General features: G+C 40.7%; 2 protein-coding genes and 2 long non-coding RNA genes across 5 annotated transcripts; 3 read left to right on the top strand and 1 right to left on the bottom strand.

Moving 5' to 3' along the window:
• Nucleotides 1-2204: 2204 nt before the first annotated feature.
• Nucleotides 2205-2868, bottom strand: LOC138635049 (protein ripply2-like). The gene is given in 5 exon segments (XM_069722356.1): nt 2205-2370; nt 2483-2517; nt 2577-2749; nt 2752-2826; nt 2829-2868. Coding segments are annotated over 5 exon segments (489 nt in total).
• Nucleotides 2869-12362: 9494 nt separating this feature from the next.
• LOC138635066 (uncharacterized) lies at nt 12363-13319 on the top strand. Its single transcript, XR_011312051.1, has 3 exons — nt 12363-12441; nt 13062-13128; nt 13238-13319. It is a non-coding gene; the product is annotated as an uncharacterized lncRNA (long non-coding RNA).
• A 97-nt stretch (nt 13320-13416) lies between these two features.
• LOC138635065 (uncharacterized) lies at nt 13417-13992 on the top strand. The gene is made up of 3 exons (XR_011312050.1): nt 13417-13600; nt 13706-13849; nt 13929-13992. It is a non-coding gene; the product is annotated as an uncharacterized lncRNA (long non-coding RNA).
• A 2395-nt stretch (nt 13993-16387) lies between these two features.
• LOC138635056 (melanocortin-2 receptor accessory protein 2A-like) lies at nt 16388-22605 on the top strand. Of its 2 annotated transcripts, XM_069722367.1 has the most exons (6): nt 16388-16440; nt 16567-16629; nt 19740-20027; nt 20111-20248; nt 20653-20752; nt 21372-22605. In XM_069722367.1, exons 4-6 carry the CDS (start codon nt 20131-20133, stop codon nt 21847-21849), a joined length of 696 nt encoding a protein of 231 aa, XP_069578468.1. In that variant the 5' UTR covers nt 16388-16440; nt 16567-16629; nt 19740-20027; nt 20111-20130; the 3' UTR covers nt 21850-22605. The 2 variants fall into 2 exon arrangements, with proteins under 2 accessions (XP_069578468.1, XP_069578467.1); XM_069722366.1 differs by having other exon boundaries at nt 16389-16440; nt 19740-20248.
• Nucleotides 22606-22921: the final 316 nt, after the last annotated feature.

A 22921-nucleotide genomic window follows, 5' to 3' on the forward strand; every position in this document is an offset into this window, starting at 1 on the left:
TTCTATATTTAACTCTGGAGGTGAACAAATTTCACACAGAAGTAAGTGACTCTCCTGCAGCTTTGATACCCAGGCTTGGGTATGTCCAGAAAAACCCACAGTTACAGAGGTTATGAGCGCTTCAGCACTTTATCAGAGCTCCGAGTCTCGGGTAGAATTTGAGGATTTAATTTAATTTTGATGCTCGGTAATCAGACTTGTGATCCCTCGTTCTGAAAAACATTTTGTTTTTGTTGTTTTACGCCTTTACAGTGGTGGCGTGGCCAGATTTGCCCTCTTTATCCCTGTCAGGCCTTTTTATTAATCTGTGTGAGTAATTTATTAAAGTGTGAGACATACAATGTGAGCGGATGTCTGTCAATTTATTCAAACAGTCTAGTGGAGGTCACTAGTTCAGTGGTTGTGCATTGCCCCCCCACCACCACCACCACCACCACCACCACCCGGACACAATCAGAGGCCACAGTGTTTCCCATCATGAAGGTGTGCAAACTTTGCACTCAGCAAAACACCTAAAGGTGATCCAAAAAGTTCCCGCAGAAGGGCTCGAGAACCTGGCAGCGGGGTGAGTTCAAGAGTCGAATGGGTACACGTTTGAAAGTTTAAGCAATTGTGCACTAAACTACACAGATTGTGACATCGTATTCAAACGACAGGCTTCCTTAACAGTTAACATGAATTTTAGGACGAGGTCATTATGATCTCCTATGATGTGAAAAGTGTCAAAGCTACTTTTTCAAACATATCACAAACACTTTTTTGTGGACTGAAATCCAACCATATGTCAGAACTACACTTACCAGCAAAAAAAACCCCACTCAAATAAAACTATAAAACCACGTCTGTTGCCAGTAGAACTTCATATTATGATCTGAATCGAAGTATCTTCTTTTTTTTTTTCCCCCCAAATGTTGAAATCTGGGAATAATGGGCCCTTGGATCTGGTGCCTCACTTCACAGGCTCTGCAAAGGGGCTTTCTGGGCAATACTGTCATTGGCTTGTACTTCGATATTACATTGCAGTGTTTTTTTTTATTATTATTTTCTATCACCAATAATAATTAGAAAAACATACAATAGGGTTGGTTTACTGGATAAAGTAAATACTGTATTTTGCCATTTAGCCACTTGAGTTGTAATTTGGGGTGATCGTGTTGAAAGAAAAGCGAGCAGGAGGAATAAAGGACCATCCGCCTACTGCGAGTTAATCCAGACCAAATCAAATTCTGCTGTCTTGTTTTGTCTGTTTGGACTTGTTTTTGTTCCAAGATGGTAAATTTGGAATCCCAAAAAGTTGAATAAGAATTGTTGTTATTGAACTATTGAACATTTCAAGTTCCATCCTGGATTGGAGGAAATAATAGTTTAAATCTTATGACTGCAAAATCCGTATCAAACTGATGTAGCCTGCCAAAGCGAATACAGACATTGATTCTTTGAAGTTAAAATCACATGAACAAATGATTTTATATGATAACAAGCACTCTTTTGTCAGAAACACATTTAGTCTAAGCCGTTTCTCCTTTGTGTATCTCAGCCTCCATCTTTATGTGCTCTCCTGGCAGGGTTTACACCTTCCACCTGTCACGCAGTTTCCGCACTTCAGGCGCCACTGCGCAGGAAATGGGGCGTTTACCACCTTGGTCTTATCCAGGGAAAAAGAGCTTTCAGCCGCGAGCAGGCGGATGTTAAAGAAGCAGAGGACAAACGTTACACTGCTGCAACTTACACTTCATCTATCAACTCCCAGCGGGTGTTAGCGTCAAGAAATAATAAGGAGAAAAAGTACATTCGTATTATGTGAAATGTACTTTTAGATATAGCACGTCAGATACAGGTTAACTACACGAGAGAGCCCCAGAGACACGTTGTGTGCTCTTAAAAATAAAAAACAAAAACTCGACTGACTGTTATTTGATCTCGACTGTATCAGTTTGACCAGCGACCGAAAAAAAAAATCTTATTAGGCTTTGGAAACAAATAAACCCCAGACAGCGACATTCAGTTAATACATTTTATTTCAATGCTCAACAAAATACAAAAGAGGTAGAGATGTTAAAGCAATAATTTAAGCATTTACATTCTTGTTTTGTAGAAATCAAGAATATCTATTTACATATATTTACAGAAATAAGTTAAAAGAAGTATGTATATATTATGAAATTATGCAACAATTTGTCTTCAAAAGTTTCAACGGCTGACTTTTAGTTCAGCTCATTTTCCATCTCCTCCTCTTCCTCATCATCGCTGTCTTCGTCGCTGCTGGAGTCTTCATAGGGGCAGATGGTCGCTTGGACCGGATAGTTCCGGAGGAGCATTTCTGCATCCTGGTAAAGATAATCGAAAAATCTGGATTTCGGCCAGTACAACCTTCAAAAAGAAAAGGAAATTGCATGCATATAATGTATTATTTTATTTTTATAGAAGAAAAGAGACCAACATAAAAAAAGAAGGATTACTTAGTTGATAAGACCGCACTTACTTCACTGGATGGATGACTTGCTGAGTTTTGGGGTGCTTTGCATCACAAGGGTCTCCATTGTGAGTCTGAAAGTTTAGTCTATTAAGCGATGCACATTGGAATTCAAAAACTACCAAACAAACTTTATGCCGTCAAAACTCACCTTGTGTGCAGCAGCTCTGCCTTCATTTGCAGTCCATGGTCTCCACAAATTGGATTGCTGGGTCGAATTGTCTCCCGTAAAAACAGAATTTAATCCACTGTTGGCCGTGTAAGTCTGCATGTTTCCTGGTGCTGATCAGTCCTGCGTAAAGTCCGCTGAGGAAGTGAGACTAAAGGCAGGAAACTCGTATTTATCAGGCAGCTCGTGCCAAATTGCGCTTTGACGCGTCTCCAAGTGTTTCCATGCGCCACGGTGTTAAGGTGTGAAGTCACACTTCAGCAAACTAGAACCATATGGCCACTTTCTTTCTTGATATTGAATGTAAAAAACAATTCTTCTGACAGAGTTTGGATCTGTTCAAAACATGACAACACTTTACAATTCAACGCTCAAAATCATGATATTTTCAAGAAATTGCGTCTCTGATCAAATCGAAAACTGTCATTGAGCGAACCTGCAGTCAGCACCTACAGTGTAACCCAGACCCGGGGTTTGGGTAATGAAAACTCTCTTCTTCTTTTTTAAAGGCCTAAGAAGGACATTTTAAGTTTAAGTTTAAATTTAACAGTTGTTTTAATCTCCTTAAGTTTTACTGAAAAAAAAAGAAAAAAAAAAGAACTCTTGATCCCATTTACTTTTCTTTATCTGACTCTGAAGCCATTTGGGTGTGAGGTGTGAAGAAACACGTGCCCTATTGCCTAAACCTAGTGGAAGATGCAAACGGTATCGGGTGCGGTGTGTTTTGAAGGGAGTTGACACGCGTTAGTCTCTTGTGTATACGACAGCAGGATGGGGGCTAATAGTTACACGTTATCAGATGCAGAACTTGAACGCATCACACTCCCAGATGTAAAACCTAATGTGCAGCTTTTACAGGAGCTCCACTCATGTGATCTTTATTATAAATCTGCAACACACTGATTTAATCAGTCCCTCCCCCCCTTCCCCCCTTCGCCGTTTTCTGAATTAAGTGTTTTCCCCACAAAGCACCAGCAGGGGGGAGTGTGGAGCTGCTCTGCTGGCATCATAAAGGGAACACTGTAATATCTGACACATATCTGCACAAAAATGCAGTGCAAGTAGCTGACTGAGAAGCACAGAGGACTGCATACAGGCACAGGTGTGCATTCGGAGATAAAGGATGCCACATATTACTTGTTAAAACGTGGCCAGCTGAAATGGTTTTTGTTCTTAAAAGTGAACCACACATGACCAGCATTAACTGTCTTTGACCACGAGCTCCGTCGACATCACAACACCCCTCTCTGGGGAACGAGCAGTCAGAGTCTGGCACTAATAAGGTCCACACAGACCTCCTCTCTCTCTCTCTCTTTTCCAGCCCCGAGCTAATTGGACACACTATGCTCTGCTGCTGGCTGCTTTTATATTTTGCTTTCGTTCACTCTTTTGCCATGCTTTGAATGTAAAAGAAAAACTATAGGGATGCATTACATGCTCTTTGCATACGTGTTTGTATAGCAAAACATGGCCTTTGAAATCATGCTCACAAAATGCACCTTAATGCAGTTCTTACAAATAACACAGCAAAAGTAGGTCAGTATATTGCGCCTGTTCAATGGTTTCATGTTTTTTTTATATATATATCTTTAGTGCTGGTCATCAAAAACATACCTCTTGTTTGTTGTCGATGTTTTAGTGACAAAGCTTCAGAGCACATGTGGTGCTTTTTGACAGAACAGTGCAAAGCATGTCAAAGGAGTGAAAAAGAGAAGAATACAAAAGAAGCTGGAACTGTGAGTTCTCTGCCAGCTCTGAATGAAGCAAAATAGAAATCCACTGCTGAGATCACAGAGAAACACATCCCACCACTACACACACACACACACACACACACACACACACACACACACACACACACACACACACACACACACACACACACACACACACACACACACACACACACACACACACACACACACACACACACACACACACACACACACACACACACACACACACACACACACACACACACACACACACACACACACACACACACACACACACACACACACACACACACACACACACACACACACACACACACACACACACACACACACACACACACACACACACACACACACACACACACGCACACACGCACACACGCACACGGACATGGACATGGACATGGAAAAAATATGAAACACAGTCATCATGGAGAGCACTGATAATACCAGATAAAGACATTATCCCTTATTGGCTCAATCCATTAAGCGCAAAGCATGACAAAGGCTGAGATGGAGGTAATGAGAAGCATAGAGAAAAAGCTGCAACTCAATATGAGGAAAATGTCTGCAATGTTTTTTAGACACTCAGCATTTTCTGTTGCTTAAAGGTTTTCCTCAAATAACCTCATCTATCGTTCCACTTGTATCTCATGCTCACGTTTCCCTCTCCCTGGCTTATTATTCATAGGTAGCCTGTGTTTTTGCCCCAGTTATTTACACTTCTGTCGCACAAAGACTCTACAGTGGATAGTCCTCTCCAGAAATGATTGTAAAAAAAATTAATAATAATTCTCCATGGCAACAGTGAAAATGAAAAAATGTCCAGGAACCCATTCAGGATTATTTTGTCATTCTTGCTCATCATCATCACTGCAAATTAAATGTTTAAATGTCTTCACAAATCAATGTGCTCAGCCTTTAGCCATCAACTGACCAAGCTTTGGTTTCCAGCCTATAGCTGTGAATCATGTAATAATGATATGTCTTCAAGCTTCCCGTGGTTCTGCTACCTGTTTGATTGTGTTGTTTATTGGGCACTTTTAGTTAAGAAGCAGTCAGTGTTGTACTCTGTAACACTGAAAGGAAAACATGCTTTTTTGTCATAAACCAACAGCAACAGTGCTGTCAAGATTATCCTAAATTCTTTTCATTTTCTTGGAAATGAGAGATAAACAAAGATGACTCTCAAAGAAAACCTTTCAGTTAAGCCTTTAAAGCAGCAATAATCAATAACAATAACAGACATCCCAGTATGTTGTTTGGCACTTATTTGAAGGAACTCAAAGGATTTAGTTTGAGAAGTTGTGCAAATCTGAAAAGAAGCAAGAACTTTTAAAGCTTTAAGAAAATTTAAATACAAGTGTTTTCTCTGCTGTTCTCCAAACTGATGGCGACAGGGCCGTGTCGACCCACGATCCCAAGTGCCTTGAACTTTTAAAGCCGCTGGTGGGTTTTCATTGTAAATGAGCTTGGAGGACACATTTTGTGGTATGCGGCTTTGATTCAAGCCATGCTCTTCTTTCAATACAATTAAAACATTGAATTAAAAAACCACTACGATTTCTATAAGGCTGCAGTTATTTTTAAGTTTGACTTTAAGCTTGAACATTTTAGATCTATATTAGATAGACTTCTTAAAAGTAAGCCCTAATATGTGCCCTACATATAATACAGTGAACAAGAGTTGTTAAATGTATTCAAGGATGAAATGGCAAAGACCTTTTGCTCACTTTACTGCTGTGAGAATGTTTTTCTTGTTAATCTGAGTTTAACAAGGACAACATTCCTCCATGTGACAACAGAAGTGAGTAGAGGTGACTCCTGATTCATTTACTAAACGAGATGCTCACTGACGCCATCATCCTGATTCCAGGTTGCTTTCGGAGCACGTTTTTTTTCTCTTTCTCATGGAACAAGGATCTATTGGTTCAAATTGTGTTTAAGAGGTGCGTGTAATCAATGAAAGGTGGTTGTGTCAAGAGTACCTGCTTCTTATTTGAAAATGCATTTTTCTGATACATTTGCCAAAATGAAAAATCTTAGAGAAGATTTCATGTATTATTCTTACAAAATATGAAATGATCAATTACCATGAAGGCATAGAGCTCAGCGGTGATAAATAACAGCCGAGTGGGAAAAGAATAATGCATCATTTACCCATCAGGTGTCCAAAGGCAGTCGATTGAAACCTATTTGGTATTCAAATCCTCAACCTCCTGGAGCTGCAATTCAATTATCCGAGTGAACATAATCATTTAAGATTTTCGCTTGATGTCATGATGAACTCAATGAGTGAAGCAGCACATGTTTTCGTGTCTTTATGAGGGCTTCTGTGAGCTCTGAGTTATGTTCTGAGAAGAGCTACGCAGAAGGTCAGATTGATCTAGATCTTGGTTTAATTGAAGTCCAGTGTTTCCTTGGAAACCATCTAATGGGGTTAAAAATGTATTGGAGGTAGAACCAGACATGGTTCAAAGAAAAATACGACAATTGCGAGGGGAAAAAAAATAAAATCCATGAAGTCAATCATAAAAAAATACATCAGTACATTCAACACTAAGAGGATAAAGCATGGTAATAATCAGGGAGGCTATTTCTGTATAGCTATACTTATGCAACTTTGTTATAGGAACATGGATCTATAGCCCTTACAGCATAATCCAAGTTGTACATGCAATGATAATATCTGTTTATTCATAGTTAAATTAATGACTTTAGAATTATCTTAATTTCTCCTGGTCTCCACTTTCCCTCAATAATTCACATGAACTCTGTTTTGATCACTCAGTACATTTTGTTGGGTCACTCCATTGTTATTTCAGTCACAGACCCACTACCATGGAGAGGAAAGGCAGAAATCACTGAACAAGGGTCAAGATGACGGCGGGCTGCCGCTTCCTCCTGCTCTGCACTGGGATTAACTTGTGCGACTGCTCAATATGTAGAATGGTTTTGGATTTATGCAGCCAAACACAGATTTGGAAGGCTCATCCATCAGATCTGATGGACTGAAAAATACCACTTGTGGGAGTCAATTTGGATGACAAAGAAGGAGGAGACTATCTTCAAGGTTTAGCTTGCAATTGGAAAGAAGGCTGAAATAAATTATGTTTGAAAATGTGGGCTTGAGTGCATGTGTGCCCAGCAAGCCTCAGTATCCCAAGCATAGTAAATTCAACTGGTTTTGCAGAGAATGAAATGCAGAATTAACAGAGTACTAGAGACATGTGGGGAAAACAGTATGATGCAATACATCAGCAAGTAAATGTTTTCCAGTGGCCACGTCTGCCTTTGAGCAGTCAGGACAAGACTTCTCTGCCAGGGAATGAAAGCTGTGAATTTATCTTCGGCAACATCAGCAGAATTATGGGTTGCACGTAGCAGCAATGCCGATGCAGAATCTATGAATATTTTACAATATCTATTTAAGAGTCCTCAATTTTTACATCCTCAATTCACAACTGGACACCTTCAGATCAGTCAGTCGAGGGGGTACTACCTTTAAATCTATAGAGCGGATTTGTGATCTGAATGTTATCAGGCAAAATGGGGAATTTTTTCATAAATAAGAAATGGCATTGGGAAATGTGTTGGCTCACAGCCCATTTATATACACTCCATGCTCACATCAGCACTGGACACACGCAGTGTATTAATGAAGGAGTGGATTGTAGTGTTTATAGAAAACAAAAACAAGCCTACATCTTCTCTACAAATTGGAAAATGCACGGTCACTCTTTGTTCCTTGTGTTTTCATGAGTTTACTGTGGTGAATCATTTTTAGGGTTTGACAGTTGTGTTTAATGGTGGTGAATCACAATCAAAAACATGCCTCCTACCTAATGCACCTGCAGTGGTGAGTCAGCGCAGCAGCCAGTGGTCAGGGCCATTTACGTGCATCAGAGGACTGCCGGGTCTTCAGAGAAGGTTTGAGTCTCACCTCACTTCAATTTGGACTCTGTGCTTCAAGAAAGGTCAGAGATAATCAAGGTGAACATCATATGGTTATAATGGCAAGGTTATTACAATTAGTTTCAACAAGTGTTCAAATCATTGATGTAATACTGGCATTGTGAAAGAAAGATCCCTGCAATTGAGAATGTCATTTAAATGATCTCCATGTCTGCAGCAGGCTATTTTAAATTTAATGAATACAGTTACAGAATTTCAAGAATTTTAATGAGATAAACTTGCCCTGGGCTGCAAACAAATAAAGAGAGCTAAAGCTCACTGATTACACACACAAAAATGAATAGAGCCTAATATGCAGCCAGTTACCAGTAAAAAACAAAAAACAAAAGCAGGACATACTGAAAGTGAAAAGCAATTTGTACATGGCATAAATGTTACTGTTAATGCTTAGCTAGGAACATTAATGTCCATAATGTGGGAAGAATTTTTTTAACATTTGTAAACAGGACCGCTCAGTGAAAGCAACGTAAACATAGCACGACAGCAGCAGTACTTTCAGCACAATATTTCACAACAACAAACAATCAAATGAGCCTTTGAAAATGACGTGGGAGGAATTGCTTGTAGTGATGAACCTACAGAGAAGTACCACATGGCTTAATCTGCATGTCCTGTTCTGGTGGTGGTACACTATGCAAGAACATTCATTCACACATTCAAGGTACTTGTGTTTGACTTCAGTTTTTCATACTCTTTCCATCCAGTGAAAACCATGTATCCGCAAATTTGGTTGATTTTGAATTTGAACTTTTCTGATAAATTGAAGGATTGGATGTTCCTTTATGGGGTGAGAAAATGCTCTTACTTTTTAATTCAAACTAAAACAAAATTAAATCCACTCAGATTTGCAGGAAAAAGCATTGTTTTACTGAGCTTCTTGACATTTAAGAGATATATATAGTTGTCACAGAACAGAAACGATACAAAAATATGACGATCCTAATATAATGCATTAGTGTAGATTAAATTAACCTACAGTACATAAAGTAGGTAAAATAAGCACAACCTTCTCCAACTGCATTAATTCAAAAGTTATATTAATCCAAAAACATAATATATTTTAGGAAAACACTGACAGGGAGCATTTATTTCATCAGGTGAACTTTTACTTTCCATCATACTTAACCTTAAGTCAAGTTTTAAATGCAGGACTTTTAACTTGTAGTAGAGTATTTTCAAAGTGTGCTATGAATACTTCAGTATGAAGGATCTGAGTACTTGCAGCACTGCTGCTCGACTCTTTACCACCTGTGCAGAAAGCAGGAGGAGGAAGGCACAAAGCTGCTGAACATCGTGGAGCTTTTCCCAGTGAAAAGACCCAAATACACGATTTGATGGAAATCTAAAAGGAAGTGAATGTTGGACTGCAGCACGAGTGGGAATGAAACGTGACGAGAAACAGAGTTTACAACGAAGGCGGACTCGACGTTACGTAACAGGAAGCACAAACCAAACACGCGCTGCACTCACCGGAGGCTCACGAGCCCCGGGCAGGAGAGCAGCGCATGCGCGACCGGAGACCAAATCACCTGGAAACTGACGAGGAAGAGAGCTGGTCTGTGTGCACGGCATGGCGCGAGGGACAGGTGAGGACACAATTTGGCGGGAAAGTATGGGGACACGCACACCTGCAGCCACGAGAGGATCGCATGAATGAAACTTACTCCAATTATCAGCATCTATCCCATAACTTCTTTTTCGTCTTCTGTGAGTTTTAATAGCGGTTGGTGAACGAGCTTCGAGGTGCATTACCGAGCTTCAAGGTGCATTACCGCCCCCTACTGGACTGGAGTGTGGAGCGGTGGATTGGCATGAAGGAACAACACCTCGAGTCTCCATTATTCCTGTCGCTCTTGAATAATTAACCAGGAGAAAGTGCACCTTCCATGACGTCTTTCCAAGTGCATTCACAAACGTCACATTGGTTTTGTTTTTTTTACCCTTCAGTATCACTGATATTAAGTCCTTTCTTTGTTCATCATACTTGTTGCAATCTATCTGTTCATGCTGACAATCTTTCGTTCATTACAGTGTACGCATTGTCCAGTTAGTGCTTTCCTATTCTATGAAATGTTTGATTTAATCCTGCATGTCCTTTTCTCAGATGGGTAATAACCATCTCTTCTTTTTGACTCCCCTGACATATTCCACCAACACCTACATGCTTTTGAATACTGCAGAGATCTCTGTGTCACTTAAGTCACAAAATGTTTTAATAGTTTTAACCCCTGCTTTGCTTAACTGCACTTGTACATCAATTATCTGCTGTTTAAATGAATGTTCAACCAATATGTTCTCATTTCCTTCGACCCTTACATGAGCTGGAGCCCAAAGTAAGGGGATATCCAATCTCTTATAATGCAATCTGAGAAGTACATTAAACATTTCATGCACACTAGCCTGCATGGTGACTTTCCAGGCTTAATGCTTTAAACCGCTGATAAGCTACCAGATGCAATTAATGGGTTGATTATTTCCTCCCACCCAATTTAATGAACAATATTATACTCAGTAATTCAGCTGTTACAGCTCTTCTGATACTCTTTTTCACTGCTACCTCGCGATGAGGGATGTAGAAGGCAGCACCTGTGTGTCCAGTCTCTGGTTCCTTTGAGCCACCTATAAATATGAATATATTGTGTTGGTGTTGGTCAATTAAGTTCTGTATGATCGCCCATTGTAGTGCCTTTTTAGGCCTCTCTTCTTATTCTTGCTGCAGACTTGTATCTATGTATGGCATAACGAATCTCCACAGAGATCAAGCAGATGCTGGAACCATAAGAATTACCTTTCGGTTACATATGTCTACATTTAAAGCATCCCTGTCAACCAAAAGTTATCAAACCTGGAGTAAGTGTGTCCCCAGCTCTCCTGTAAAATGTCTTGGTAGGATATGATCCACTGCGTGTTTGCAGATTAACCCAACCCAACCCATTAATTAGATATGAGGCCTCAAACGTCAGTAGGCCTATGATTGGGGGCTGTCTGATTTGATTGATGGAGCCTACCTGGTCTGGCGTGATTGACAGGCCAGCAGTCTGGACAAGGCTAGGACAGGTGTGATACTGATTGCAATTTTATTAACAGCATATAGAAAATATGTATTTATTTATTTTTGCTCAGATGTCGCCCTTAGTATCCGCTTTATAATGTTTAATTAGCGAGCAAACAAGCGTTTGTACTGTTGATTAGACCGCTAAAGTGTGCAGAAAGAGTTCCAACACAAATGCTGCGCACTCGTACCGTCACGTCTTCACAAACGATCTGACTGCACGTGTCTTTTCTTTTAAAGGTGACAGCCACCGACATGAACCGTTCATTTTCGCCGGATCGTTTTGGACCAAACCTGTCTTTGAGGAAACGTTTATCGGCCCCTGCGGCTCCTTCCACCACATTGCCTCCACCAGGACAGCCCACCATGCCCGGTGCTCCACCTGTGCGCCCGGCGCTCCACCCCACCTGTGCGCCCGGCGCTCCACTCCACCTGTGCGCCCGGCGTCACTGGAGATGGTAAAACAGACACGCTTGACTGGTGTCCATTACCGGACACATAACTGCGTGGCATACCTGTTGTTTTTCTAATGTGGTCAATTGTACACTGCGAACGGGAACTAAACGGCAATGCAAACTCGAGCATGGTCATAAGATACAAAATGTTATCTAACCTTATTTCAGTATGCCTTACTATCTTTGTTTCTTTCTCTTTTTTTCAGGTAATCTAATTTCACCAGTCAGCAGGGGTACATCTGGAGGATGTAACAAACGTGCAGTTTTTCTCATTGGCTAAATCAGAGTGTTGTATTGACATGGAAATGCCTTTCACCCTGTGCCAGGTTTTCCTGCCTTCACAGTTGTTAGGATCTTCATCACCAGTAGTGACTGTATACTTCTGCAACTACTGTGGTCAGCCAGGTAATATTACAGTGGAAAGGAGTATTACATTACATTACCTTACATTTCATTTATCTGACTCTTTTATCCAAAGCGACTTACAATAAGTTAATTTCAACATGAGGGTTCAAAACCAGAACAACAGGAATCAAGAAAATACAATTTCTTCCAGAAAGCCAAACTACAAAGTTCTATCAGTAAGTTCCATGTTAAGATACTAAAGTTCTGCTGTTCAAGGTGAAGTCTGAAGAGGTGTGTTTTTAGTTTGTGGTGGACGATGTTCAGAGTTTCTGCTGTTGTTGGGGAACTCATTCTACCATTTAGGAGTCAGGACAGCAAACAGTCGTGTGTATGTTCTCCTGCAGCTGTTTGTTCATTTTAGCCAAAGGCTCGTGAGCAGGTGACTTCAACCATCAATAGGCAGGTTTCTCGGCTCAATGTTGTCTTCGCTTTGCATGTTAAGTGCTGGTGTCGCTGAGGATGTATGAATATGGTGGTATGCAACTATCTTCAGTTCTGTGGTTTTAAGTGAAGTCTGATTTACTGGTGTTCACTGACGGGGAGTTTTCGGTGCCAAAGCTGTAAGACATGTTACTGCTCTGTGAAGTGTCAGACAGAAGACTGCAAGGCGCAGAAAGGCGTACGAATACTTGTGCAAGTCCGTTGATCCAGAGCCCACAAAGTAAGCTGGGTCAACTCTGAGTGCCACTCACTGTCAGCTGTTACCAATGTTTTAATTCCAACAAAACCCAACCAATTTGTAATTGAGCTGGATTAGGATATAATGTCTCGCCCTTCTTTCTTTTAAATTCTGTAGAGAGAAACCAAAGGAAACTTCAGCTTCTCTAGTTACTGAAGACGAAGCCAGCCTCTTGGAGTTTGAGGTAACTGCAAATGATCTTTTAATGCAAGTAAAGGTTTCAAGTTCTACATATGCATAATTTGAAATAACACTTTTAAGAGAATAGTGATTTTTACCTCTTTTTATTGAAGCATGGTTATTTATCCAGTCCCCAGAGGATCTTTCTGAAGGACTTGCATATTTCTAAAGTCATTAAGGGAACAGATATCCAGGTATAACATACCCAGTTAACCTCAACTGTACAGACTGATTTAGTCGGTGTTATTAAATTCCAAAACGCAGTCTTTGTTTGTTGCTCTTTTATGTGTTTTCAGGCATCTGTTGTGGAGTTGTGCAGCCCTGGCAGGTTTTTCCTCCATCCTCAAAGCCCTGAGCTGCTGGACGCTCTGCTGAGCATCAGCACAGGGCTTCAGAAAACGTACAGCTGCCCCTCCGTGATGATGTATGTATCCTGTGTTGGGGAGGTTTGCGTGATTCAGTTTTCCTGTGATCTGGTGAGCAGAGGCCCATTTAGTCAGTTTCTCAAAAGACACAAGTTTTAGTGTGCACGTTAGCTCAGTTCTTGGCTCTTTCACTTGTTTGTCTATTATTTTGGGCAGAACTGGTACCGAGGTCTTGTGCAAACGTTGGATGCTGACCACAAGATGCCTAAAGTCCTTAACATTGATTTTGGCAATGAAGAGAGTGTCCCGGTGGACAGGATCAGACCCATGACATCTAATACCCAGCCATTTTGCTCATGTGTGAGTGTATTTTCACACCCGTAGTTTTCCAATGTAAAAGTGATGAATGTTAAGATGTGTTTTTTTGGTCTACCTTTAGGCAATGGAGTGCCGAATCGTTGGGGTGGTGCCAGTGGTTGGCAAATGGTCAGGAGAGTGCTGTACAGTGAACCCTCGTTTATCGCGGGGGTTACGTTCCAAATAGAGACCGTGATAGGTGAAATCCGTGAAGTAGTAACCTTTTTTTTTTTTACAATTATTATACAATGAAATACTCCATAATACATTGAAACCAAAGAACAAAACCTTTTTACAGGCCCAAGCATTTGTTTAACAAATAAAAGTACTGTATAAAATTTTTTTTTATAAATAACTACTGTACTGTAAAATAATAATTTGAATCATCAATACGAACTGAAGGCTTCAAATTGCTGAGATCGGCACCGCCCCACTGCGACCCGAGTCATTGGATTAGAACGGGAGGAAATGAAAAATGATTATGAAAACAAATACAAAGTACAGTAGGACAAATAGTGACTCGTGTATTTCACTGCTCTTCTGACTGAGCCGCTGCATCCTGACTCCGCTCTGCAGCGGTTCTTTCTTCTAAAGCCGGCGGTGCAGGTGTGGTTTTTCGAGAGAAGAACATAGTTATCGGTAGTTGTTGTCGCTCTTTTTTCTTCTGGGCAAAAAGATTCTTATAAACCGACATGCCACCATCGATTATTTTTAATTTGGCAAGCTGTTTTACGTACGTGTACATATTAAACCGCAACGTTATTGACAAACAGGTAGAGAAGAAGCGGAGAGACTGTTTAGCCAATCAGAATGCAGAACACAATGCACGATGCAAATCCGTGAAGCAGCGAGACCGTGAAAGGTGAACCGCGTTATAGCGAGGGGTCACTGTATTACAGTGAGACAGCTGCTGGTTGGCAAGACTGTGACTGTTAGGTTGTTGGAAACACTGGAGAACGGCCGCTGGGGTGACTCACAAGACATCCCCCGCTATGCTGCGGAGCAATTCTCAAACATCTGTTTTGGGGCTCCTCTCCAGGGGTGCAGCCTGTGGGGGAGAGGTGGTCTGACGGCTGCCTTTTGGCCCTGCGCCAAAGGGTATGGAACAGAATACTTCGCATTCAGATCCAGGGAGTGCATGAAGGCAAGGCCTTGGTGGCCATGATTGATGAGGCCAGTGATCCTCAGGCCAACGTAGCCGAGCTGCTGATCTTTGTCGGTTATGCCGTTATTACCAGCAGTGACCAGCAGGCTGCTGAGACAACTGATGCTGCAGAACCACAAAAGGGATCTGACATTTTTGTTGTTTGAACGGAGATGCATCGCATCTCAGATTCAGTCCCAGTTTTAGCTTCTGCAATTGCAACATACTTGTAATATATGTACAGCCATGTTTTAAAGTTGGAAAAGAAAACATTTTGAGAACATTTGAAAATAATTATCAGTTTGAATCAATGATTGTTCCTTTTTTGAGATAATAATGTCAAAGATTTTTTTTTTTCTACCTGTTCAGGTAGTTTGTTGAAATGTCACTTGAGTTTTTGTGGCTGTCATTTAATAAATGAACCATAATCACAGTTTACTTGTCGATGTGAGTTTTTATGCATCTGTCTCAGCCACTGCTTTCAGCTGAGAACTTTATAACTTCGCTTTCAAGCACAAAGTCTGATTGGCCAGAGAAGTATACCTCTATGTGACAGCCAGATAGTGGCACTATTAGCCAGTGTGTAGGAGAACCCTGAAGAGTTTTTTACATCAAAAATCCTACAGGTATTGTTTCTTCTGCCAGGATGGCCACCATTATATAATAGCAAATAGCTCCAGCTGTCTGTATTTTAGCTGTGTGTTGTGGGTCTTTATCCTGTCAGAAGACCCGTGACCTGTGACGAGAGAGCTTTCTAACACTCGGCAGCATGTTTCGCTGCAGAATGCTTTGATAGTCTTGAGATTTCATTCATGTGTCCTGCACAGATTCTAGGCACCCCGTGCCAGATGCAGCAAAGCAGCCATAAAATGAAACCAAGCTTCCTTCATGTTTCCCAGCACGTATGGTGTTATTTTCTTGAAAAGCTTCCTCACTGCCGATGCCAAAAAAGCTCCAGTCTTGTCTCATCTGTCCAGAGGACATTCTCCCTGTAGCATTGTGGCTTGCTACTTTAAGAGAGAATTTTCTGTCTGTGTGTTTGTCAGCCCATCAGCGGTCCATCAGTGGGGGAGCCCTGATGTGCCACGTTCCCTGGAGAGACCATGTACTGCAGCTCATCCTGCAGAATGTTTATGTTTATGAGTCCGAGTTAGATATTCATTGGTCATGATTGATCATTTTATGAGAAGCCAGATTACTACATTTGTGAATCTTATCAGTGAGCTGAATACACTTTGATTTATACGTCCTTGATCTGAGGTCTGATACCACTCACAAGAATTATTTTTCCTTTGATTGCACATAATTAGCTGTTTGCTCCCCAGGGTATGGAGAATGGTATCGGGTTGTGAAGACTTGGTAACAGTGAACTCATGGTTACAGCAAGAGAGACAACTTCTATAGGTGGGATTGCTGCTGGCCCTCAGTCTGAAACCAAGAACCTCATTAGGTGAGTGAGTCTAAAATACAACAACAGAAACAGAAGCATGACAATCATTGACACAATGCAAAATGAGTCTCAGGATGTCAATCTGATTAGTTTGTTTGTGAACTCTAGTCATTTTCATTTTATCAGGAAAATCCAGGCAGCAGGAGCACCACAGAGGGCACACAGGCCGGTGGAACTGCAGGCTCTGGGGTGAGTTTAGATGCTATAGTAAAATGGTATTATTAATTTAGATGGTTTGAGCTTTTGGTCTTGCTGTTGCTCTGTTAAAAATGCACTATTGAGCAGCATGAAACTAAATTGTACTGATGAATTATGTCGACAGAGCTGAACTTAACCCTTGAGCTACTGCTTAAATCGGTAATGATCTCCTTCAGGGGATTTACTTTGTTTACAGCATACACCAACTCATTGTTGTCTTATCTGCATGAAACATAATGAAATGGTTCAGGAGAGCAGAGGGAGGAAGACCTGTCGGAGCCAGAGGTCCTCAGTTGATGGCTAACAGTGGCTTATTGACTAGATTTATTACTCCGCCTGGAGATATAATATATGGGTGTGATGATGCTACACGTTTTGGAATCAATATTATACAGTGTTCTACCGTTGCAGAGGTTGTATTATAAAGAGCCAAAGTGACATTTTAGTTTCTGTCAAGAAAAATATACTGTATATGTGAACGTACAAATATTTAACGAATAAGGAATCTAATCCATTTTAGATTGGATTGGCGCACTTCTTTTTTCTTTTTTTTTAAAGTATGTGATACAAGTCCTGTTTGGTAAATTTCATCATACTGCTGCTGTATGTAGATCAGTCAATGATAAATACAAATCCACACACTTACATACAAGTGTTCATACAACAAAGTTTGGTGTTGAATCAAGATTACTTGCTTCTATATCTAAGGCTGCCTTTCTGTCTGCACTTTAGATGGTAAATACAGGGGGACATCGATTTTTTTTTTTTTTTTTAAACAGTCCAAATACATTCAGGTTTTGACAGTTGTGTCAGTGATACAGAGAGTTCTCACTCCTCACTGACAAGTACTTAAACCATTTCACTGCCAGCAACCGACAGACATATTTCTTTTGATCAAAGCCCTGCTAACATTCTCTGTGAAAACAGCACGGCCCAGCATCTTATCATGGCCACTGTGGCTGAAGAAGAACAAAGCAGCAGACCAGTACAAACCCTGACAGCTGGCAGCTGAAGTGGCCAGACATTGTGAAACGGTGTGCATTGAGAAAACAGGCTGTTTTATTGAAATAATGCATTATTGATCTGCAGATAAGACAAAATACTGTAGACAGCAAGCTTTGACGTAGATTTTTCACCCATTGCAGCATTAAAAAGAATCAAATGCAGGAGAAAGAATAAAAAGAGACGATGGTAGTATGTGGAGACAAAATTTAAGACTATGAAAACACATTTTGATTTTACTGTTGTGTATATCTGCATCTGATTAATAGCTGAAAATAAAGCATTCAAAGCAATTCATTTGGATGTGATTACTCAACTGATATTGTCAGAGAACACAGATCGCCAAAAGTGTCAGATGAAATCCTGATTTCAAGTTTCAAAAGCCGTAAATGAACTAGCTTCCTGTATTTATTTGTTGGGCACACCTTACATATGATTATCATCTTTCAACTTATTCTGATGGCATATATTTGCACTTGTGGAGACAATTCTGTCAAAATTAGTGCAGTGTATGAGTTACGATCAGTTTAATTTCTGATGTATTCATGGGTTAGAGCTGATGCTTTTTAGAATTGTCCAGTATAAATCTTCTGTCTGGTAACTGGTTTGGTTTCCCATTGTGTCATGACTGATACTACCATCTGATGGCGCTAAAGTGAAGACCTTTCAAGTCATGAAGTAGCTTTAATTCAAAACAACCTGGAAAGAAGACTGTGCTTAGAACTATGTTGGACCGGCTGAGTCTGAATTAATCAGCTTTCTGTGCTGAAAACAAAAACACAGCCAATTTAGACAAAAGGGAGGCACAGTGCAGATGGAGTGAACAAACACAACTCCACATGTTTCAATTTCTCCTCAGTGCCAGCTCTATTAAAATCATTAGGCATGGTTGCTTTCAGCAACCCTCCTCCCCCCTCCCATTCCACTGAAATGGAAAAAGGCTAGGCCATTTAAATATGCACTTTCTCAAAGGACTTAGTGGGAGGTAAATTACTAAACTTCTCTTTTCACAAAACTTTACACTAATGGAGTAGCTTGAATAGATTTGGGTTGTCCCTGACCAGCATTTCCATAGCCTGTTACATGGAAGATACACTGGCTGGTTAAATTACCCATCTTAATAGCTTGCCCCAATCAAAACCTTTCCTCACAGTTGATGTGATGGAACTGAAACAACTGGGCTGAGATAGTAAAATGACTTCATTTTTTGAGTGTGGCATTGATAAACACTATTTTCTTTGAGTTATTTTACTGCTATATTTTGTCAAAAGTAGTAGGCTAGATGGCCACACCCACTTTGTCTAGAAATATGATCACTCCATAGTATAATCCACATTCTTGCATGCTGATAATCTTATGGGATTCACATGCACTTAAGCAGTCATTATGGAGCACTCAGGGTACAGGGGTTACAAAGGGGAGAGCTGGAACTGGCACAACTCCAGGGATGTTAGGCTTGAGCTAGGCACAACCTCATTTTCATTCTAATAGTTTTGTAAATACATGCAGACATATTTAGGGTTTGCAGCTGCAGATTTGTGGATTATTGGCCTTGATAGAATTCTGCGCTCTCCGAGTGCCCTTTTTATTAAGCTTTAATTGTGTGGGTGGGTTTCAGAAAAGCTTTTCTTCCACTTCATGTCTTATTTCTTGCAATGTCGAAATTACTCCTAATGAAAGGCAGTAATGATGCTTCAGTTTCCATGGTCTGTCTTGGTTCAAGAAGTTTATGATGTTTGAGAACACTTGAAACAAGTGAAAGGGATTTTGTTTTTTGTTTTTTTTGCCTCTCTTGTCCACTTTATGTTGAAACATTTCGACCAAATTGTGTATTTTTCTAATAAAAAAAAAATGTGACTGTCTTGAGAGTAAATATGGAAAAACAATTCAAATGCACTTACAACATATTAATATTGGGTGATATCACATAGCCAAACCACTTCCTACAAATTTATGTCTCAAATCCTTTACAGCTGAAAACCTGTAGAAATAAAGTTTTAAACGTGGTTTTAATGAAAATACCCTTCAAGACAAATCACTTGCATCGGAAACACCTTCTCATGAAATCCTTATCTCTGTAATGATGTGCATTTTTGCAGTGTAATCCGAGAGTGAGCGGGCCACCAGTGAGAGGCTGTTGGATAAGGGTGATGCGCACTGAGAAGCTCACCAGAAGACCCGAAGCTGCTTCGCTCATTGGACTTACAGCGCATGAGGATGGAGAGAGTTTTTCCGTAATAGTCGAGCGATGGACTTCGCTGCTTTTTCCTCACATTGTGCGCTTGGTTTTTAAATTATAGACGGAAGAGGTTGTTCGCGCAATCCCCAAATTTACTGGCTATAAAAAACAAATTCCAGAAACAACTGACAGCTTCAACGAGATTGAGGTTTGCAAACTTTATGGATGCAGTAATGTCATTTTTGTATGTCGTTCATGCAGGATTGATTTCATTTGGTTTCTGTTGTTAAGATACGTAAAATCCGCTTGAAATGTCCGACTTCCACAACCGTAGCCAAACCAGCGCACGTCGCAGTGACTACGTGTGGCAGTATGAATATTATGACGACGAGGAGCCCGTGTCTTTTGAGGGGCTCAAGGCGCACAGATGTAAGTGAATCCATTACCGAGACCATTTCCCATCATTTCCACTGTGCTCCTACTTTGTGCAGTGTGTGCATGCCTTCCAGTGCACTTTTAATTAATAATGAGTCTTTATGCTTCAGCTCACGGGTGACATGCATGCTTATCAATAACATTATAGCAGTAATAATCAATGTACTGTCGTATCAAACTCTCAATTGTAATGGTCAAGTCACTTAAAGAGATGAATTGCCATAGCAAACAAGTCGACTGCTGTAACCCATTTATTTTAAACACTGAATGCTTGAACTGAGGAAATGAGGATTGTGCCCTCAGTGCGAGAGATCCTGAGAGAAATTAAACTCGTAGAAGAGAGGCAGCCAGATGAGTTTCGTCGTTACAACATTAATCTTCCCTCTCTGACCTTTCAGACTCCATCGTCATCGGTTTCTGGGTCGGACTCGCTGTGTTCGTCATTTTCATGTTCTTTGTTCTCACGCTGCTCACCAAAACAGGAGCGCCTCATCAAGAGTGAGTATTATGATTCGCTCCTGTTTCACTATCACTTTCACACCTGGCCCTGTAAAGGGGTCGTTTCAGCACCACAGAGAGCTCCAGCAATTCAGCTCGCACACGTCTCATCTCAGAGGTGAACTCGATGTGCAGAGACAGAGCTGTAGGAAAGTCTAGGGAGGATTTTTTTTTTATTTTATTCTGACAGTAGACTAAATTGAAGACATTGCAATTTGTGCAAACCATGGCTGGATGCCATTGTGTGACCTTTTTTTGGCCTATATTTGAGTTGGGGATGAGATACATATGGGCAAAGGCACATTACCACAGTGAAAACTAGCTTTAGACATTGGTGTGAAATCACCTCTATGAAATAAGACGGAGGTTAATCTGAGATGGAATGGGACGTTTATTGGCTGGCTTTATGTCACTGCTCCTCCACCCTCTTCTACTTTTAAAAAGGCTTCTGTGGTTATTTTGAGAACCATTCCCCAAATGCACACCAAATAGTAAAAAAATAAAAATAAATAAATCCTCAGACATTTCAAGAGCACAGAAATTACGATAATAGCCTCTCATATTTTCAAAGCCTTTTTCCCACTGCAGTCTCACTGGATGTTTCTTTGATTATTAACAGAAACGCAGACTCTGCTGAAAAGCGTCATCGACCAGGGAGCTGTCTGGTAGATATCGACGGCCACCAAGATGAAAACGACAAGGCCTTCTCTCGTCCGCTGCTTGCAGGGTCCCGTTCATATTTTAATTTCTACATCAACGAGGAGGATCAGGGTCAGGGGAAGCAAAAAACAGACGACAATACAGCCGGAAAGCACACCAGGCCCCGAGCCCAGCAGAGGACCTGCAACATCAGCTCATCTAGAATGGATGATATGGAGGAGGACATTGATGAAGCTGGAGCACACCTACCTCTCAATGGATTAATAGAGGAGAAGAAGACGGACAGAGAGTGTCCCTTCCTGTCTCACTTCAACATCCCTAACTTTGTGAACTTGGATCAGAGTTCCACACTCGGAGAGGATGATTTGCTGTATGAGCCGTCGGTCATCCTGGAGAGTCAGTCTCAAGCTCTCGATGCTCACTGTGACATCCACTAAGGCTGTTTCTAAAAGGCTTGGCTATAGTGGTATTGTGATATGATTTGCTTTCCATGCAGAGGGCCATTTATTAACTGACAGAGGGAAATATACTCACCTGCTACACACCTAACTTTTTTCTTTGAAGCTTCTGTGCCTGCATTATTTTTGTATCTTTTCAACAAGCATACATTCGGATCAACAAGTAAGAGAGCACAAAGCTTAGCCCGCAAGTCCTTAATTTTAAGTGCAACTTAAAGTCAGAAGATGACATCTCTTCTTGAAGACACAATTGTAATGTTAAGAAATGGTACCTGTTACTTTGAGTACTAAGGTCCTGAGTTGGATGCAGCTGTGCTGTATCTGGACCAGAAGACTCGCCACACAGGAACGAAGGAAAATGATGGAGGTCACCAGGGAGAGAGGCTTTATTGAATTAATTCAGCTGTTATTGCTGTTTTCTTGTTGAAATCCAGACATTCTGCCTTTTTCTCTCCAGCAGGACATAAATGCCAGTTGGTCCACTGACAAGATTAAAAGTTCTGAATTACATTGTTTTTACTTTGAAATGAAATGCTCTCTTTTAGAAAAGGTGAATTGTACGTTAACTGTGTAATTAGTAGCACAAAATCAAACATATCATTGTTTCTTAACAGAGGAAGTCACCTGAGATGACAATATCATAAAACACTTTAGTAGTCAGAGTTCTGCTACACTTACAAATGCTGGATGTTAAACGCCCAAATAAAGCCTGAATGTTTTTTGAAATCAGCTCAAGATTGGTGTGATGTAGCATTTCTTGACATGTTTTTCTTTAATTCTATCAAATAAGATCACAATCAGACATAGTTTCTTCAAACCCACAAAGATGTATTTTCTGATTCTGCAGTACCCCACAACTGAATAGGTTTTTACTAACCTTTAGGTCTTTTTATTCGGCAGCTTTGGCTTAGATGGTAGAGCAGTTTTCACACTAATAAGATCCCTAGGTCCTAATGTCTATATGCTGAGACCTTTGGGAAGACACTGAACCTTATGTTGCTCTTGATGGCAGGTGAGCACCTTGCATGGCAGCTCTGCCACTATTGATGTG

The sequence above is a fragment of the Brachyistius frenatus genome, unplaced genomic scaffold (genome assembly GCF_029030835.1).
Source record: "Brachyistius frenatus isolate BFR_SWC_R1_liver_20210118 unplaced genomic scaffold, ASM2903083v1 Contig_288, whole genome shotgun sequence".
Taxonomy (NCBI): Eukaryota; Metazoa; Chordata; class Actinopteri; family Embiotocidae; genus Brachyistius; species Brachyistius frenatus.